The 20,993-nt window shown below is 46.9% G+C and overlaps 1 protein-coding gene across 6 annotated transcripts in view; it reads left to right on the top strand.

Moving 5' to 3' along the window:
* The window catches only part of DIXDC1 (DIX domain containing 1), a 79,128-nt gene that overhangs the window by 30,397 nt on the left and 27,738 nt on the right, over positions 1–20,993 (top strand). For 2 of the 6 annotated variants that reach the window (XM_027563761.1, XM_027563758.1), the window contains 6 exons: positions 1,587–1,716; positions 6,958–7,083; positions 9,526–9,757; positions 10,509–10,616; positions 16,444–16,556; positions 18,186–18,334. In XM_027563761.1, the coding sequence (XP_027419562.1) occupies positions 1,587–1,716; positions 6,958–7,083; positions 9,526–9,757; positions 10,509–10,616; positions 16,444–16,556; positions 18,186–18,334 (858 nt within the window). Of the gene's footprint in view, positions 1–1,586; positions 1,717–6,957; positions 7,084–9,525; positions 9,758–10,508; positions 10,621–12,847; positions 13,340–16,443; positions 16,557–18,185; positions 18,335–20,993 lie in introns of those variants that run through there. The other 4 variants (XM_027563759.1, XM_027563760.1, XM_027563763.1 and 1 more) reach the window with 4 other exon arrangements.

The following is a 20,993-nucleotide window of genomic DNA, read 5'->3' as shown; positions in this document are numbered from 1 at the left end:
CTCAAGAGTCTTCTCCAACACCACAGTTCAAAAGCATCAATTCTTTGGCACTGAGCTTTCTTCACAGTCCAACTCTCACATCCATACATGACCACTGGAAAAACCATAGCCTTGACTAGATGGACCTTTGTTGGCATCATGATAGGTACTCAATAAATACCAGATTCTTCCCCCTACCTCCTGCTAATCATTGCACTTCCTACAGTTTGTCAGTAGCTGATAGAACATTGCCTTAGTACTACCTTCCAAAAGACTTTATTTATTCCCACAAATTGACATAGAGAAAATACTGAAGATTTAATTTAAGCTCAGGAAGCAGCCAGTGAGTAATTTCTGATATTATTTCATCAAGGAAGTACTTGGAGCTTTAGAAATCAACTATACTTTAACCAAATTATAATTTGATACTGTTAGCCCTTTAATTTAATTTTCAGGTTCAGAGTCTTGGGTTTCTACAGACATCAGCCAGAACTGCAGCCTGTACTATGACCTTGCTCTTGTGCTATTTTGATACTTAGTGCCCAAATAATCAGGATGAACACCTGAATATACAAGCCCTGTTTAAAATGGAATATGAAAGGTTATCTAAGTGTTGCCATGAGTTCTGTGTCCTGTCTGAATCTGACAGGTTTCTGATGGTACTGGACCATAAGCGTTGTCAGCAAAAAAAAAAAAAAAATGAAGGCTCCCCCGACCCCGACCCCAGTCTTCAGGAACTCTGCTCATCCTAGCCTTTCTTTTCTTTCTTTGTGCAGGTTTCAGGTAACCAGATCCTCTTTGACAACATAAAGCCTGGATTAAAGCTAACTCTGTAGCAATCCCAGGATTATGGGCTCAGGAGGATAAATCCTGGGTTGGTTTCAGTTAAATCTCTTTGTGAAGAAAGCAGCTATGAGAGGCAGTTCTGAGATCGGTTTAACTGTGGATTCCTAGCTCCCCAGGATCAGTTCTTAGGAATGTCACAGGCCATTGTGCACACAGGACACGAGAGATCGTTCCTGGGAAGCGCAGTGGGCTACTGGCAGCTCTCGTCACACTCGAAAACGGGCTGTGCTTCTGGCCCAGCTTTATTCCTGGTCGACAGAGCTAAAGTCAAGGAAAGCAGGAGTCATTGTCTCCGAAACGCTCATCTGCATACCTTGTCCACACCCACCACCCGAGTCAGAGGGTAGCTCATCCCGGAGACAAGCATAAAACCAGAGAATTTTAGAGCATACTCCATGTCTAACCATCTTTCTATCCTTAAAACTTCTCCTCCTCTCTCTGGGTATAGACTGCTCAGTTGCTCAGGTGTGCAAGTCTTTGCGACCTCATGAACTGTAGCCCGCCAGGCTCCTCTGTGCATGGAAATGTTCAGGCAATAATTCTGGAGTGGGTTGCCATTTCCTACTCCAGGGGATCTTCCCCACCCAGGGATTGAACCCATGTTTCTTGCACCTCCTGTATTGGCAGGCGAATTCTTTATTACTGGGCCACCTGGGAAATCAGGTATAGATTGCCCAGTCTCCATTGCTGCCTTAGAGGGTGCAAGGAAGAGGATATGAGTAACATGCAACCTTTCCTTATCTCCTGCTTTCATTTTCCAGCAACAGCTGCAGGCGTACGTGGCCTGGGTGAACGCACAGCTGAAGAAGAGGCCAGCGGTGAAGCCAGTGCAGGACCTCCGACAAGATCTCCGGGATGGGGTGATCCTGGCATATCTCATTGAGATTGTAGGTCGGTTGGCCCTGGACTCTGATGCTAGCTTAAAACAGAACATGGCCTTTTTACCCTCCATGTGCCCTTCAGAGCAGATTGTTGGTGGTGGTTTAGTCACTAAGTCGTGTCCAACTCTTGTGACCCCCATGGACTGTAGCCCGCCAGGCTCCTCTGTCCATGAGATTTCCCAGGCAAGAATACTGGAGTGGGTTGCCATTCAGCTACATTAAACTTTGGGAGTGTGATGAGGAGCACGGTCACAGCTCTCAAGAGTCTCCCAATCTAGTTGGAAAGACTGGAGAGCGAAGTCACTTCCAGTAATGTACTTAGTACTGTGATGGGGCAAGCACAGATAAGAGCAGAGGGCGGGCACGCAACCCACTGTTAGGGATTGTAGGATGGCTTGCCAGAAGATCTGATGTCTACACTGAGGCTGGAAAGGGAAGTGGCAGCCAGGCAAAAAGAAGGTGTGTTACCAACAAAAGGACCCGACTAAGATAAGAAGACCTTGTTTTCTTGAAGCCCCAGAATTGTTGCCTGTCATTCCTATTGAAAGTGAAAGTGAAAGTGAAGTCACTCAATTGTGTCCGACTCTTTGTGACCCCGTGGACTGTAGCCCACCAGGCTCCTCAGTCCATGGGATTCTTCAGGCAAGAATACTGGATTGGGTTGCCATTTCCTTCTCCAGAGGATCTTCCCAACCCAGGGATCGAACCCAGGTCTCCCACATTGCAGGCAGACGCTTTAACCTCTGAGCAATCAGGGAGGTATCATAACCTTATTTCCACAGCATTTGTCCACATCTCTTATTATTTATCTCACCAAATGATGGTTGTTTATTATCTACCTCTCCAGTATAGATTGAGCTCTTTAAGAGCAGGTACAGTATAATTTTTTTCCCCCTGTTTCCACAGTCCTTAACCAAGTGCCAGACACATAACAGGTACTCAAACATTCATTGACATATTTGAGGGATGTGGGTTTGAGTGATATGTAAGAAGGCAGGCTTGCATCAGGCAGCCTGTCCAGAAATACCTCATTCAGACAGTTCATATATTCATTATTCACTTATAGTGATAATAACCATGATAATAGTAATAGCAGCTACTGTGTATTGAACACTGTCTCATTTAATTTCACTTTATCATCAACGTTTGAGAAACATAATATTACCCCCATTTCCAGGAGCACTTTATATATATATACACACATATATGTGTGTGTACATATATATCAAGCATTGCTAAACACGCTACTTTGATTGATTTATGATAATGGATAGCATTTAAGTATTTTACTTATTTTTTGAGATTTAGAAAGGGAATCTTTCTAAATTCCTTCTCCAGGGAATCTTCCCTACCCAGAACCCAGGTCTTCTGCACTGCAGGCAGATTCTTTACTGTCTGAGCCACCAAGGAAGCCCTTAAGCACCTTTGCAAGGTCACATAAGAATAGGGGTAAAGCAGAGGTACAAACCTGGATTTACTTTAATTCCAAAGCTAATTTTCAACTTTTAATTTTTCACACATTTGAACAGATTATCCTGGAAATATAATCAGTTAGAAAATCCAGACAGCACAAGAAGATAGAAAATCAAAAGCCATTTCCTCCATCTGTCCCCTTGCCAGTAATTTGTTCTTTCTGGAGGCAGCCAGTGTTAGCAGTTTCTGGCTATTCTTTCCAGAGATATTTAATGGTGCATATACAGGCAATACCTACTCCAGTGTTCTTGCCTGGAGAATCCCAGGAACGGCGGAGCCTGGTGGACTGCTGTCTATGGGGTCACACAGAGTCGGACACGACTGAAGCGACTTAGCAGCAGCAGCAGCATACAGGCAATATGAATGTGTATTCTTGTTTTTCAAAACCCAGGTTCTTAAATGCTGCATTCTGTTGCAACTTGGCTGTAGAGAAAATCTCTCTGAATTCACTACTTGAGATTGCGTTCTTTCTTGAGCTGGCCCTCACTGAGCTTTTGACCCTACTACTATGCCCCTGAAACTGTTCTCCTTGAGGTCACAACTCTGCTCTGTCAAATCCCGTGGCCAGGGCTCAGTCCTCATTTTATTCAACTTAGCAGAACTTGACACGGTGGATCACTCCCTCCTCCTCCAAACATCTTCCCTCGGTCTCCAGGATCCTGTGGGCTTGAAGTTTTCCTCCTTCCTCACTGGCCTTTCCTGTTTGCTGTGCTGGCTTTCTCCTCCGTGTGTGTGTGTGTGTGTGTGTGTGTGTGTGTGTGTGTGTGTGCGCGCGCGTGCTTAGTCGTGTCTCTTTGTGATCCCATCGACTGTAGACCGCCAGTCTCCTCTGTCTATGGAATTTTCCAGGCAAGAATACTGAAATGGGTAGCCACTTGCTACTCTAGAGGATCTTCCCAACCCAGGGATCGAACCCGTGTCTCTTCCGTCTTCTGCAATGGCAGGTGAATTCTTTACCAACTGTACCACCTGGGAAGCCCTCCTGACCTCTAAATGTTGGAAGTTCTCCTTAGAGGTTCAAACCTTAGTTCTTTTGTATATTCTCTATCCCTAAGTGGTCTCTTCCCAAGTTTGACTCTTTAGCCCTAAGCTTTTCCTTGAGTTCTATATGTGAATATCAGCTGCCTATTCAACTTCTCTGCTTGGATGTCTAAAATGCAACTCTCACTTCACGTGTCCTAATCAGAACTTTTCCTTCACGCCACTGATCCCTCTGTCCTCTGAGATCCTTCATCTGACTAACACATCACAGTACCATTCCCTCAGCTGTTGAAGCAGAACACTTAGAAGTTGTCTTTAATTATTCTCTTTTTCTCATCTATCATATTCAGTCCTTCACATGTGCTGTTTGCTTTATATTAAAAATATACCTGGTATCTCTGTTTTCACCTCTCAGCTTCTTCCCAAACCATCATTCTCTCTCACTTGACTATTTTCATTTCCTTTCTAACAGATTTCCCTGTTTCCCCTTTAGAGAATCTATGTCCACATGAAGTCAACTTTTAAAAGCATTAAGCAGGTCAGGTAACTCATCTCACATGCTAGCAAAGTAATGCTCAAAATTATTCAAGCCAGGCGCCAATAGTATGTGAACTGTGAACTTTCAGATGTTCAAGCTGGATTTAGAAAAGACAGAGGAACCAGAGATCAAATTGCCAACATACGTTGGATCATATAAAAAGCAAGAGAATTCCGGAAAAACATCTACTTCTGCTTTATTGAGTATGCCAAAGCCTTTGACTGTGTAGATCACAACAAACTGTGGAAAATTCTTCAAGAGATGGGAATACCAGACCACCTTACCTGCCTCCTGGGAAATCTGTAGGTCAAGAAGCAACAGTTAGAACCAGACATGGAACAACAGACTGGTTCCAAATCGGGAAAGGAGTACGTCAAGGCTGTATATCATTGCCTGGCTCATTTAACTTATATGCAGAGTACATCATGTGAAATACTGGGCTGGATGAAGCACAAGCTGGAATCAAGATTGCCGGGAGAAATATCAATAACCTCAGATATGCCAATGACACCACCCTTATGGCAGAAAGTGAAGAGGAATTAAAGAGACTTGATGAAAGTGAAAGAGAAGAGTGAAAAGGCTGGCTTAAAACTCAACATTCAAAAAACTAAGATCATGGCATCTGGTCCCATCACTCCATGGCAAATAGATGGAGAAACAATGGAGACAGTGACAGACTTTATTTTCTTGGACTCCAAAATCACTGCAGATGATGATTTCAGCCATGAAATTAAAAGATGCTTGCTCCTTGGAAGAAAAGCTATGACCAACCTAGACAGCATATTAAAAAGCAGAGACATTACTCTGCCAACAAAGGTCTGTCTAGTTCAAGGCTATGGTTTTTCCAGTAGTCATGTATGGATGTGAGATTTGGACTATAAAGAAAGCTGAACGCTGAAGAATTGATGCCTTTGAACTGAGGTGTTGGAGAATACTCTTGAGAGTCCCTTGGACTGCAAGGAGATCAAACCAGTCAGTCGTAAAGGAAATCAGTCCTGAATATATATTGGAAGGACTGATGTTGAAGCTGAAACTCCAGTACTTTGGCCACCTGATGTGAAGAACTGACTCATTGGAAAAGACCCTGATGCTGGGAAATATTGAAGGCGGGAGGAGAAGGGGACGACAGAGGATGAGATGGTTGGATGGCATCCCTGGCTCGATGGACATGAGTTTGGGCAAGCTCTGGGAGTTGGTGATGCACAGGGAGGCCTGGCGTGCTGCAGTCCATGGGGTCACAAAGAGTCGGACACAACTGAACGATTGAGCTGAACCGAACTGAACTCCCTTACCTCCAAGCCTGCATTTTCTGCCCATTACATATAGAATAAAATTCAAGATCTTTGCTCTAGTTCCCAAAGCCCCACATGACCTGGCCTTGCTTGCCTGTCTACCTGTCTTAGAACTGGACTCCTTGCTCTCTCCACTCCAGCCATAGGGTCTTGTTGCTGTTTCTCAGATAAGCTGATCTCGTTCCCACCTTGGCCTTGGTACTTAAGGGTCCTCAGCCTGGAATGCTACCTCTGCAAATCTTCTCCTCTCTGATTTTATTCAAGTCTCCCCCCAAACGTATTATCCGAAAGACCATGATTACTCGTCTTTGTTTTTCCTCATAGTACTCATCACTGGGCTTCCCAGGTGGTGCTAGTTGTAAAGAATCTGCAGGCCAGCACAGGAGACGCAAGAGACCCGGGTTCAATCCCTGGGTGGGGAAGATCCACGGGAGTAGGTAATGGTACCCCCCTCTCCAGTATTCTTGCCTGGGAAATCCCGTGGACAGAGGAGCCTGGTGGACCCCAGTCCTTGGGGTCGCCAAGCGTCGGATGTGACTAGCACAGCCCAGCACTTACCACTACTTGAAATTATGTTAAACATTTATCTGTTATCTTGGCCATCTCTCATCCCTGCAGATAGAAACTCTACGATGGAAGGACAGACAGACAATGTCTTGGTCACTGCTCTTTCTCTGGTGCCTCAAACATTACCTGGCACACAGTGGGTGCTTAGTGAATATTCGTTGAATGAATAAATGTACACAGAGTAACTTCACAGGCCCCAGGGAATTGTGAAAATTCGAAGCCCCTCCAGAATGCTTTCATTTTCCTATTTCCCATCCAGATTACAAACATGAAGGCCTAACTCCCTTACATATTTATAGATAATCTTCGTGTTTACAGCAAATATTCTCTGTGTCTGGCTACTATGAACCTGTGATAGTACTCCTCCCCATAACTTCATGTATTTTCTCTCTTCTTACAGCAGGAGAAAAGCTGAGTGGGGTACAGCTGAGTCCCAGTAACCAACAAGAGATGAAGAATAATGTGGAAAAAGTGTTACAGTTTGTAGCCTCCAAAAAGATTCGTATGCACCAGACTTCAGCTAAAGGTCAGTGCTTCCTTCTGTCCGTGGTGGCTGAGTACACTCATCTTTACCTGGGGATTGCCACCTTCAGAAGAACCATCCACAGTGTAGCTGAGGGCTCGGAGTAGACTGGAGTGGGATTAGGTTGATGACCTCACATCTTTTTCCGAATAAGGAAAGTCATCCTCTTGGGATGGAATGATTATCAAAATCCAGGTGCTTTGGAGACCGGGGTGAAGGTAGAAGCTCTTCATTTTAACTGAATGAAGTTTTGCTCGAGCGTGTGTAGGCAAATTAACAGAAAAGAAATGACAACGTTAGGATATTAATTTTAGAACATCTTGTTTAAGATATCAAACATGAAGATAGATGATATTTTTGTGTGTTCCTAGTGTTTCATGCCAGTTATTATCTCAGATCATAATAGCCTACTTTTTTCTATCCAGTTTTCCAGAAGGAAAATATTTGATAGCAGTTTTTTTTGAACATCACAGGACATCTCCAGGCAGGATCAAAAGGCTCTTTCACCTCTACACATGCACTCTCCTGGAGCCACATGGCCAGATGAAGGACAGCTCTCACTGCAGTTTGAGCCCAGGCTGCAGGGGAGAAAGGATGTAGCTGTCCTCAGAAGGCACAGGCTTTGGTCCTCTCACTCTGGTTCTGGAACTGATTATAGTCTGGTTTGTTTCAGCCTCAGTTTCTGGGCCTGATTGCCTGTGGCTCTGATGAGAATGGAGGTAGGGGGGAGCCCTCCTTTCCGTGTTGTTAGTGTTCTCTGTATTGGGCTCATTCAGGCAGGGCAGTTACTGACCATTGAGAATGTCCTATAGCAGGGATCCATCAATCCTTTTGGAAACCTTGCATATTTACAAGGCTGTGAAGCTGAAAAAAATACAGTTTTGTCTATTTTCTGACATTAACCAGACCCATCATGTTATTTTCTGTCTGCCTTTCTCTCTCTCTCTCTCTTTTTTTTTTCTAGGACAAAATTTAGAATGTCAGATATTTCTCTGATCCAGGCCCCGTGAGGAGTGGGCTTGGGGATCTGGCCCATTAAAGTCGGCTATTTTGAGGGAACAGTCGTTCAGGACATCATTGTCTTTTACCTGGAGAAGTGCAACTGCTTCCTAATTAGTCCCACTGCATCCATTTCTGTCCCCCTCCCATGTGCTCTCCACACTGCAGCCAGAATGATCTTTCTAAGAGTACAATATGCTCATGCCATTCCTCTGCACCTGAGGGCCCATAGGATAAAATCCAGGGTCCTTTCTCTGGCTTACTATGCCCTTTCTGACCTGACCTCCACTTTATCCCTCTCGTCTTTCCCCCTCTCCCCCTGAACTCTGAACTCTGGCTATGCTAAACTGCTTTCTGTTCCTCTTCCAGGGTGTGCCATAGAAATATAAAGTAAGTCACATTCATGATTTGAATGTGTCTAAATAGCCACATTATAAAAAAAAATCAGTGGAATTAATTTTAATAATATATTTTATTTAACCCATGTATCCAAAATGAGGGCTTCCCTCATTTATTTAACCCATGTATCCAAAATGGTGGCTCAATTGGTAAAAAATCCACCTGCAATGCAGGAGACCCAGGTTTGATCCCTTGGTTAGGAAGATCCCCTGGAGAAGGAAATGGCAGTCCCACTCCAGTATTCTTACCTGGAGAAGCCCCATGGACAGAGGAACCTGGCGGGCTACAGCCCATGGGGTCTCAAAGAGTTGGATACGACTGAAGTGACTTAGCACGCACGCATGCATATCCAGAATATTATCAGCTCAACATATAATCAATGTGAAAAACTATCAGTGAGATATTTTGCATTCTGTTTTTTTATACTAAATCTCACAAGATTTTTCATTCAGTTTGTGTGTGTGTGCTAAATACACTCATGGCACATTTCGGTTAAGACCACACTGCTGCCTTTTAAGTGCTCAACAGCTACATGTGGCTAGTGGCTCCCATACTGGATGGCATCTAGACCTTCATGCCTGCTGTTCCCTCTTCTTGGAATACATTTTTCCTTCTCTTTGCTCATCTGATGAACCTCTATTGGTCGGTCAAGCCTCAGTTTAGAACTCACCTTGTCTGGGAATCCTTCCCTGAGCCCTCTAAACTAGACAGATGCTTCTCCTCTGAGTTCCCAAAGAATCTTGTACTTTTCCTATTGTATGAAGGAAATGGCAACCCACTCCAGTATTCTTGCCTGGAAAATCCCATGAACAGAGGAGCCTCTCATGGGGTCACAACTAGTCGGACACAACTGAGCGACTTCACTTTATGTTATTACACTGTATTGTCATTGCTTTAAATCTTCAATATCCCTATTGAACTCAGCTTTGTGAGGACAGAGAGCTTGACTGCCTTGCTTTCCTGTTCCCTAGCAGATGCATAGGAACCGAGTTCGTTCTCAGCACTCTGCTTCCCTCTTAGGACCTCTTGGTCTGTTCTTATCTTCAGATATCGTGGAAGGCAACCTGAAGTCTATCATGAGGCTGGTCCTGGCCTTGGCAGCTCATTTCAAACCTGGCTCCGGCAGGACAGTGAGCCAAGGACGGGATGCCGGAGCCCCCCTGCAGACTCACCAGCCTCACTGTGCCACTGCTGTGGCCCAGGGAGCAGCCGCTGCTCTGGCCGATGTGTGTCATGACATGTCGCGGTCTGGGCGGGATGTCTTTCGATACCGACAGAGGTAAGGATGGAAATCTGGGGATGGGAATTCGACCTGCGCTGATATTTCTTCCCTTAAATGATAATGGTGCGGTAGATAGAAATATCACCTAAACAGCCCACATTGCAGAAAAGCGGATGGAGTGGAGGTTGGAGAGGGTGCTCCAAAAGAGAAAAAAAAAAAAAACAACCTTTCTTTTAGGCATGTTTATTTTGGCTTTTGGAGAAGTGCATGGCAACCCACTCCAGTATTCTTACCTGGAGGATCCCATGGACAGAGGAGCCTGGCGGACTGCAGTTCTTGGGATCATGAAGAAATTGGGCACGACTTAAGTGACTCAGCACGCACGTGCACATTTTGACTTTAGCAGAATGTAAAGGAATCATATATGTAATTCTTTTCTCTGGTGCCCAGAGTTTTAAACATATTCCTTTGGTACAGTGTGTTTTCTGCACTAGGAGGTATGTGGGACCACCATCCTGATTCACCCCTGAGTTTCTCCCTGGTGTGTATCCGGAAGGTTGGGTGTCCCAGAGAGTCATGGCTGGAGATGCTTCATGGGTTGTGTGTCAGAGAGGGAGCACGACTCTGAGGTGTTGGTGAAATTATTGGTTTCTCTACCTTCCTTGCCAGGTTTCAAATGTCTTTAAGGCAGGGGCTTTGCCTCGTCCGTCTTTTTACCCTCAGCAGTCCAGAGTGGCATCTGTCAGTAGTTAGTGGGTGGGCCCGAAGGACTGACACCCTCTCCTTTATTGGTGCCCTCCGACTTTAGGAACAGCAGCATGGATGAGGAGATTGAGAATCCATGCTGGAGCGTGCGAGCCCTGGTGCAGCAGTATGAAGGACAGCAAAGGTCCCCGTCTGAGTCCAGCTGCTCCAGGTAACTGTGGCCTCAGATTTCTTCATCGCTACAGTCCTCAATTCATGGAGGTTCTCAGGGTTGGCAGCTTCAGGTACCCACGCAACAGGCAATAAGGCACCAAAGTCTCTCTTCTTCCCTCAGTTTATGTGTGGCTCACAAGGGGTAACCCTCAGCACGGCCTTGTGGTTTTGTGCTGGCAAGAGGGCAGGGTGAGATGCTTGTGAATTTCCCGCATACCAGTGCTAGGGCTTAGCTGTGTCCATGTGGGGGCATGACTGAGACCTGTCAGTGCCCAGCTGGATCTTTTTGATATTTATTTATCAGCTGCCAGTGTTTATGAGAGCCAGTTCCATTGCACTGCCTTTGTGCCTGAGAAGGTTGTATAAAGCTCATAGCAAGAGGAAATGAGCAGAGTTGCCTTAGTGCTTTAAGAATGTTTCCAGTTTTCATTTGTAGGGCTGGGAATTGTGGCAGATTAGTACACATTTGAATGGGCTAGCGATGTGACTGTAGCTGAAAGGCTGTCTATATCCCTTAGAGCCAATTGCAGAGACCAAAACAGGACACAGTGTGCTAATAAAAGCCTGATCAATGCCAAGTATGGTGGCAGAGAAAGACTATTTTCCTGGCTTACGTAAATCATGCTCCTGTAAACACATCCCCAGATGTTGTCATCTTATTTACTAATTTCATTGCAGAATCATATTTAATTTAAGCTCTTATGACGTTTTCTCTCATCAACACAGATTAGTCTGTTCCAGTTAAACCTAATTGTTCTTTGTCTGACATGTATGTATTTTCCATGTCTTTGTTTTCTTCCTCCTATTTCTTTTCTTCATAAAATTCTGTCTTAATTTGATGGGCCATTTTCTAATTTGCTTGGAAATTAAATAGAATTCTTTCCATCATTTTAATATACCGGTAACCTTGCTTGATTTTTAATTTTCACATTTAATAGATTTTTTATTTTCAAAATTCACACAACATTAAATTAACCATTAATCATTTTAAAGTGTATGATTCAGTGGTATGTAGCACCTTCATTAATACTGTGCAACCCATCACCTCTATCTGGTTCAGAGAGATTTGCATCACCCCAGAAGGGAGCCTTGTGTCCATTAAGCAGTAGATGTGCCTTTATTGAGAATCTAAACCAGTTTTTCCTTGCTTCTGCTTGGACTATCACTTGGTACAGAATCAAAAGATATTCTGTTGTACAATGAGATCTATTGCTTCCTGTATGGCTACAGGCCTTTAACTTTCCTGTGACTGATAGCGCTTGGCAGAGTTAGAGAAAAAAAAAAAAAAGTCCGGATTTTTTTCCTGAGAGCACCTGCTTCCTTCCTGTCTGGCAGAACTCAAGACTGGGGGCAGGGTATGAGACAGTGTAAATTCGGGGCTGCTGGAAATCGGGCTGGCAGTGACCGTTTTCTAGGAGAGCGTTCAGAGAACAGATGGCTTTCCTCTTTCTCTTCCTGATTCGGTCATTTTCTTCTCGGCCACCTTCTCACTCACCTCTTTGGGATGCTCAGTTGGCATCCAGAAGGCTCTGGGACATTCTGCCCTGCTCCTCCCCACAACCCGCACGCAAGGGGAAGCCCACCTAATGTCTCAGTGATCCGTGAAGGCCAGGAGACCCCCGGGATGTGACTCGGGAAAGAAGAGTGGTTCAGAAGATAGCCCCTTAAGTCTGGTCCCCTCCCCCTGCTCCTTGACAGACATCCTGGCAAAGCCCTGCCGGACTGCTCGCCTGTTGCTTCTCAGACCCATAAACCTCGGGCCAGCCTCTCAGGATCCAAGCAAAAGGCTCCTTAGTTGGGAAAAAAAAAAGAACATATGAAACGCCCGAGGGGAAGGTTGGCGGGAGGGGCGGGGGGACGGTGGTGTGGAGACCAGCGTTCAGCGGGTTTCCGGGGGAACCCCCTCCCGCGAGAAGCCGAGTTAGACCCACCCCGACCTCGGTGCCCGGGAAAGCAGGGGTCAGAGGAGAGAAGGCACGGCCGCCAGTCCCGGGCTCCTCCGAAGGAGGGGACCACGCAGCCCTCCCGGGCTTCTGCCGACCCCGCGAAGCCTCCACCGCCTTGCGCGGGGCCGCCTCCGGGCCCCGCAGCCCCGCCCCGCTCTGCCCCGGGGGCTCGGCCGTCAGCCGAGCGCCCGCCGGGGTCGGACGGATCCCGGCGCTGCCCGGCCGCTTGTGACAGCTCGGAGAGCGGGGGGAGGAGGGCGCGGGAGGGCGGGACCGGGAGGCGGCGCGGAGCGGGGACCGCCGCCCGCCCGGGCACTCGACCGCTCGGCCGGAGCCGCGGGCAGGGCTTTTCTCCCGGGGCGCGGAGATGGGTTGAGATGCCTGCGCCCGGGGGCACTCCCGGAGCCGCGCGGCCGCGGGGACCACGGATGCGGCTGCCGGGGGCCGGCAGCCTGCGAGGGGAGGCGGTTTCCGCCGAGGCCGGGCCGCTGCAGTGTCTAAGCTGCTGGGACGGCGCGCCCCGGAACCCGGAGCATCGCCGTGCCTGGGGCCGAGACGCTTGCCTCTCTGCCCTCCTTGCTCTCTGCCGGGACCGGGGCGAGCGGCTCTCGTAGTTGGCCTGCCAGGGGGAGTCGTTCTTCGGGGGCCCCCAGCGCGGGGAGACATGCCCGAATCGGGGAGCGCTGTGACTCTCAGCCTCCCGCTACACCCAGGGAAGCCGACTTGCTGAAGCCGGAGCCACGAGGGGGACCATGGGCGGGACGCAGGTCAAATGGTGAGCTGAAGCCACTTCGGCTTTGGAGGTGTGTGTGGGGGGCTTGGGTGGGAGCAGGGCCAGGACTGGAGGATGCTGTTGGCCAGAGACAGACGGGGGATCGGTGGGGGCGCTGTACTGGGGAGAACAGCCTGCTTGAGGGCCTGAGATGAGCACTGTAAAATACAGTGGGTTTATTTAAGAAGCTGCAACGAGCATGGGAGAAGGAGTGGCTTTTGACCGCGCGTCTGGTCTCTGCCTGGAGAATCCCAGGGACGAGGGAGCCTGGTGGGCTGCCGTCTATGGGTTGCACAGTCGGACACGACTGAAGCGACTTAGCAGCACCAACAGTAGCAGCAGCAGCAGCAGCAGGTCTCTGCTGAAGCCAGCACTTCAGGACATAACGGAACTCTTATTGCCTCGTACCCATTTAAAAAATTGATTGGACTTTTAATTGGAGATATCTTTTCTGGGAGACTGCTTGTCTGACAAGTTAAGATTGGAGAGATGTTAGACCTGTGGGAATTAGGAATGTATCAGTGAGACCTGGTTTGTAATCAGTTGTTCCCTGTCTTGACAGGATTATAATGGCAAGTGGGGGGTTACTTGTTTATAAAACAGTTTTTTAAGCTCATCAGGGAGATCCCAAGCCATGTAATTAATTAGCATTAAAATAACGTTAGTGTACCATCCTCCTGCATGAGGTTCTTCCTTGGGGAAGGCATCATGCTCTCACATGTGCCTCAGGATTTTTCTTCCTCAGATTTCTTTTATCTTTTAGACCCAGGCGTTTAGTTTCAGGGTTTTATCTCTCTGTGGCTCACATACTGGCAGCCCCAATTCAAGAAAGAGAAATGTTGTTTTCTTTGGCTGCTCTGCCACTCCCCCAGTGGGGCTGGGTATGCAGACATCCGCCTCCTTCTGCCCTTATATGGGAGACGGCTCACTTAGGAGGGAGCCGCTGGGCTGATCTAGCTGAGCATGCGTCTCTGCTCTCAGGAAAGCAATTTTCCCCGCATCCTAGGTTCACACCACTCCTCCCACCCCCCACCCCCTTCGTCTCACACATATCCACTGTGGTCCAGCCGGATGCAGGCAGGGGCACCCGTCAGCCACAGCGCCTTGTCAGCTGGGAAAGTGTGGTCTTACCATTTCTCAAAGAGGAGCAGCTGGGGTGCAGGCCTCTTTCTGCACTCGGATCCCCATTTCTATAAGAAGGTGAATGCTGAGGCCTGAAGAGCATAAATCTATTCTTCTTGTGAATGGTACCCCTAGACTGGTGCTTTTCCAGCAGCTAATTCATGTTGACCTGGAAGTCAGATTGCCTAAGTGGTGAGAGATGGATAAGAGAGTTCCCTGGAGCAATTTCCTTTTCTAAATAGCACTTCTTGCCTTTCTCCACCTGTCTGCCTGTTTGGGTTGTAAATTTATAGATATTGTTAAGTGACACTTTTTTTAATTTGCAGGAGCAAAAGACAACTTTTTTCCCATATGGTTCTGATAAGGATGAGAGTGTATTACTGGTTGAGGTCATTCCCACCAAAGCCCAAAACCCGGGACACTGAGGAGGTTGAGACACTAGTCGTCAGGCTGCTTCAGAGCTTTTTGAAATCACTGGCTGCCTCCACTGTGCTTGGCTCTTGTTTTTCGTGGTTTCTAGGAAGATGAAATGTTAACTCCTGATCGTGGCTGTGAGGATTAGCCTGGGAGACTTCAGGGGCACATTAAGTGGGTCAGTGAATCCAAGACACTTTCACTGTTGTCTGGGTGATGGATTTGGAAAGAATTCCTGAGAGGGGGCTGGGCCTGCAGACCCCACAACCCCTGAGATTGTTTTGGTGCTGATGTTCTCAAGGTGGGTGCAAAGAAAGAGGGCTCTTCAGATGGCAGTGTCAGCCTCACATTCCATCATATCCTCTAGATTTGCTTCTGGAGATTTAAAATTCTGCTTCTTCCCAAATGCAAACCGTTCCTTCCAAAGCTAGTAGTTATACTAGAATTTAAGAATTGCTGCAAGATTTCTGATGACAGTTAAAAAAAAAGATTGATTTATTTGTTGTTTTGTCATGCTGGGTCTGCGATGCTGCTCAGGCTTTCTCTGGTTGCGGCGGGTGGAAGCTCCTCTTTAGTTGCGGTGCTTGGGTTTCTCATTGTGGTGGCTTCTCTTGTTGCGGAGCACTGTCTCTAGGGTGCTCGGGCTTCAGGAGTTGCAGCACATGGACTCAGCAGTTGCGGCTCCTGGAACCTAGAGGACAGGCTCAGTAGGTGTGGCGCGTAGGCTTAGTTGCTCCAGAGCATGTGGAATCTTCCGCAAATGGGGATCAAACCCTGTCCCCTGCATTGGCAGGTGGACTCCCAACCACTAGACCACCAGGGAAGCCCTCTGACAATGTAAAAATTAGTGTGGCAGAGATATGAATAACTCTTGGCAGTAAATCAAGTAAACCTTTATTGTCCCCTAGCAGGTCTTGTCCCCTTTTGAGATATTACACCCTTTTCTGTACCATATCCTAGTGTTGTTGATATATCACTACCCTTTGCTCAGCCTGGCACTGTCCACACTCCGCAGTTTTTCCCCGTTGAGGCACCCTTCACCTTGTCTCTGCCTTTGGGAGCAGCCCAGAGCAGATCTGCCATGATTACTCTGCTGGTATTGCACGTGTGTGTGATAGATCAATGTTATTAGAAAAATATTTTCCTTCCAGCTCCCAAAGCTACTAAAATGCATATAGTCCATCAGTCTCTGAACTTGGGCCCAGGGATCATGATGCAGGAGGTGGTGGTGGTGGTAAGTGAAAGACAAAAACAAAAAGCCAAACCAAACAAGAGTGGAGTTCTTTAAAATGCTACATTATCCACCAGTTTGATAAATCTCTTAGTGAATTAGACTTAAAGGAAACTTTGTTGTGGAAGCTTCTGGGGATGGGTCATTCAGCATTCATTTCATTCATTTAACAAGTTCACCATTCATTCAATAAGTATTTCTTCTTATTGTGGGCCAGGCACCGTGTTAGGCAGTAGGAGTTAGATGAATAAGAACCCATCTCTGGAATAAATTAGGAAAGTTGGCTTCTAAACAACTGTTTGCAATAATTGTTTCTCTCTTCTTTTTCCTTCGGTCACAGCCTGACTTCCCCCAGTCCTATCCACAGTGCAAAGAGCGAATCTGTTATAACCCAGTCGGAGGAGAGGGCAGATTTCGTGATTATTCCCTCCGAAGGAGTAGAGAACAGAACAGGTACTATCTTCTCGGCCTGCCTGGGGTGGCTCAAGGAACAGCCCTCAGCAAAGAGTTTGGGGGTCCTGACTGTCTACTATCAGCTCCCTGGCCTTCTCCACACATACTCTGTGCATACAGGGTCCATTCTAGAGAGCTCTAATGCTTTGGAGCCAGAGAATGTAGTGCTGCTGCTAAGTCACTTCAGTCGTGTCCAACTCTGTGCGACCCCATAGACGGGAGCCCACCAGGCTTCCCCGTCCCTGGGATTCTCCAGGCAAGAACACTGGAGTGGATTGCCATTTCCTTCTCCAATGCATGAAAGTGAAAAGTAAAAGTGAAGTCGCTCAGTTGTGTCCGACTCTAGCAACCCCATGGACTGCAGCCTACCAGGCTCCTCCATCCATGGGATTTTCTAGGCAAAAGTACTGGAGTGGGGTGCCATTGCCTTCTCCGAGAGAATGTAGTATCCTCTCACAAATTGTCACTTCCGTTGTCCAAACTGTCAGATGTCCTGCGGCAGTGTAGACAGCTGACCACCTGTGAAGTTAGGAGATGACTTTGGAACTGTCAGAAGCCTGCTCAAGTAAAAAGTTTTTATCATTTCTGTGTTGTGCAAGTAATTTCAGTACTTCTGTAACTTATATTGGGGCCAGGAATATACAGAGCGGAGGTGTCTAAGAATATACAGCAGAGAGCAGGTCTGCATCCTGTTTTGTGTAAAGGCTACGTTGTTTAGACTTCTCCTTCCTCTGTCTCAGTCTCCTTTTTCTTAGATAAACACAGAGGAAAGCAAGGAAGAAGCAAAGTGCGTGACTTAAGAGTTTTATTTGCCTGGAAGAGAGATAATGAAACCGAAGTCCTCTGAAGGAAAACTGGAATTAAATTCTTCCTTATTTCACACCCCATCTAGCCCTAGCATCAGTACCCAGAAAGTTAGTTATGTTACTGAGTCAGAAAGTCCGGGGACCCTGGGGAGGGAGAGGGAGGTCTTTACAGAGTGCTTGCTCTGGGCCGGGCACCACGGGTCCCACACACAGTTGCCTCGTGAAATCAGACAACAACCCAGAGGGATTAGGCTTATTATAATATTCATTCTTACCAATGAAATCAGAAAAAGAGACTGTAAAGACAGGGAAATAAAACCGGGGAGAGGGAGGTACAGAGTTTGCTTATACTGGTCTGCTTCCTGTTTTTGTGACTCACACAATGTTATATGTGAAAGGGGTTCCGTCCTCCCAAAATGGTCAAAGGAATATGAGTTGAGGTCTCCCCTCTGAAGCTCCTTTTCATTGCATCTGACAGCTCCTCTCTTTGTCGCTTGAGGGACCGAGCCCTGGGAGAGCCAGTTCTAGATAAAGAGTAAAACTTGTCCCCTACCAGGGTTCCCCGGGAGGGAATCCTTAAGGTTCTGAAGAGGGTGGACCGCCTCAACCAAGTTCAGCTTTGCTCCCCGGAGCCCGGGGTTAGTGGAGTCAGTGGCCAGTTCCTCCTGTCCCACACCCCCACCTGGTGGAGAGTCCAGCCTGCGCAGTGAGGCAGGTGCGGAAGGCAGGTGACCCAGCCCTGTGAACGCCGAGGTCGGCGAGGGCTTGCTCCCGAACTCAGTTTTCTTCACCATGAGCTGTACTCCCTCCTCCCATCTCGTAGAAGAGACAGACTCTCCATTACCCCGGGACTGGAGACCAGGCAGCCCCCGGACCTACCTGGAGACTTCATGGGAAGAGCAGCTGTTGGAACAACAAGAACATTTGGAGAAAGAAATGGAGGAAGCCAAGAAAATGATATCAGGATTACAGGTAGCTCTTTCCCTTGTCGTTTGTCTTTGGTGCACCAGTTGCTGGTTTTTTTTTTTTTTTTTGGTTTGTTTTTTGACCATGCTGTGAGGCTTGTGGGATCTTAGTTTCCAGACCAGGGATTGAACCTGGATCACTTAACCCCCGGACTGCCAGGGAATTCTCGAACCAATTGTTTATTAACTCAGTAGGATCAGTTGAAAATAAAGTGATTCGGTTTTCTGTGAGGTCAGAGCTGAGTTTAGATGGAGAGGGTAGAATGCGAAGAGCAGAAAAATCCCTTACATGTGAGTTCGCTTAAACGGGCCTCCTGGACGCTTGTTGACAGCACAGCTGTTAGGAGTTCTGCCTGGGAGCCGTATCCACCCTCCCCTACCAAACCTCCACCCTGGCTCTCTGCTTTGTGGGTGGGTTTCTCCCCTATTTGCAGCCACAGACCTGCAATGGCAGCTTCCCCCAAAGAATGGAATTGTGAAGAATCAAGATTTTCTGCGAGGAATTCACCATGAGGAGGGCTGTAAGTGCCAGTAATGACACAGGTCTCCACCTGAGTCTAGCTAAGGGATTTAGCTCACCCTTGGTGCGTTCGTAAGTGGACGCCAAGGTACAGTGATCAGACAGAAGGGCAACTGAGCCCTTCAGTATTTCCTACACCTTCTGTGCCAGCAAGCCTCCCCCAGAGGCCAACTGACCCACTTGACTTAGTTCCTAGCCTGAATGACCCCCTCAGTCCTCCACCTTTGTGTATGTGGCCCTGTTTGGGGGAGGCCTTATAGTGTTCTGATGACCCTGAAATTGCCCAGGAATATTCCTTTCTGTTTGTGCTGGGAACTGCACTGCTTCTGAATTGTCAAATATTTATGGACACATAAACAAAGCCCACATTATGTGAGTGGCTCTGGCAGGCGGCAGGCGGTGGAGGGCGTGCTCCCAACCGGCCAGCAACAGGGTGGGGACACAAAGGGGTCCTAAAGAAAACGGGGGGTTGGTGCAGTGGTAAAACAATTTACACACTGTCTGCCCCAGGAGCCCAGAGAGGCGTTGAGGAATGTTTACTGCCCAAACATTCCCAGGGAGAGTTGTTGCGCTTTTCCCATTTGCTCTGTATTTTTAAATGTCTGCCTTTCAGTTCTCTTCTCATTAGTCCAGTAAGGAATGGTTTAATTAATGCAATGGATTTGTGTGTGTGTGCTTTTAATAGGAAGGATTAAAGCATGAAGAATTTTGGGATTACATTCAACCAGGTTTTTCTCAGGATCATTTCATTGTACGAACATAGATATCCATCAGTTTGGTTTTCAGTTTGGTTTGCATTTTTCAGTCTGGGAGAAATCCCATGGCAGATTAGACAGAAAAAAAAGAGAATCAACAGGCAGAAAGTCAGCATCCTAATATTCCCCACAAACGGAGGAGTTTTAATTCACAGCCACATGATCACAATGAGAATTCAGTCCCATTACAGAATACAATGGGGCTCACAGCATCCACTGGGCTCCTTAACTCTTTCGGGGATGAACCCGTTGCATGCTGAGCCACGTCCGGGATTGCTGACTGGTTAGCGTACCTCATTAGAGTCTGTGAACGCTTTGCTCTTAGAGTCAGGACTTCTGCAGTGTCACTCTCCTCAGCTCCTTGTGCTTTCTTATACTTGTCTACACCTCTTGCCACAACTCCATGGGAGAACCACATCCAGTAGACTGACTAAAATTGTTTTATTAATTAGTACTTGGTAGACTTGATAGTGTCTGGATTGTAAAATGTTTTTATATACCAACATTTGTGATACAATTTATGTTATATTTACTGAAATAAGAATCTCTGTATCTCTTCGGACTGGATTGAGAAAAAAATTGTATACAAAGTGGCTATAGATTTTTAAATCTTTCATTGAGCCCATAGGTCTCCTAATACCTACCTGCAGGGGTAGATCCAAGTTTTCTGGGTTCTAAAGTGTACCACTTGGGGGGCCTTCTTTAAGAATAAGATTACAGATTATGACTACGATGTTAGATATAGAACCCTAGGAGGAGCAGGCCTGGGAGGGGCCCTGAGGTTTGAGCTTCATTAGCCTCAGAATAAATCTGCCCACCCCGCCCCACCATATTCTAATAAAAACAAAGCCAAGTGTGAAGACTTGAATAAGGACACCTCTCTGCAAATATGTTTTTCTTCTTGTTCTATCCAGGTTGCCTTAGGGAGCAAAAATGCAGAATTGCTAAGTCAAACAAGAATCAAATACCCCCACATTTCTGGCAGTCCAGTGGTTAAGACTCAGCACTTTCACTGCTGTGGGCTTGGATTTGACCTCTGTTTGGGGATCTAACATCCTGCAAGCTGCTCTAATGCAGCCAATGCCTACATACATATATACATACATACATAAATGTATTCCAAATAATTCCTTATAATAAACTTTTCTAAGCCAGGATAATTCTGCACTGCATTTAGTTCACTTTCCAGCTGGTAAAATTCAGTTTGAACAGCCAGCTCTGGTTCAACAATGTCACTTCTTAAAATTAAGTTTATTTTTAGAATTTTTTCTGGGGCTAAGGAGCCTTGGAGCAGAGGATTCAGGTACATCCAGAGAGATGAAAGAGGCGTCAAGCATGGGCCAGACACAAGGCGATCCAGACAGATCTATGATGAGCAATTGGCAGAATCT

The sequence above is a fragment of the Bos indicus x Bos taurus genome, chromosome 15, assembly GCF_003369695.1.
Source record: "Bos indicus x Bos taurus breed Angus x Brahman F1 hybrid chromosome 15, Bos_hybrid_MaternalHap_v2.0, whole genome shotgun sequence".
Lineage (NCBI taxonomy): Eukaryota > Metazoa > Chordata > Mammalia > Artiodactyla > Bovidae > Bos > Bos indicus x Bos taurus.
Note: the sequence above shows the minus strand (reverse complement) of the source record. Positions and strands in the feature narration are given on the sequence as shown.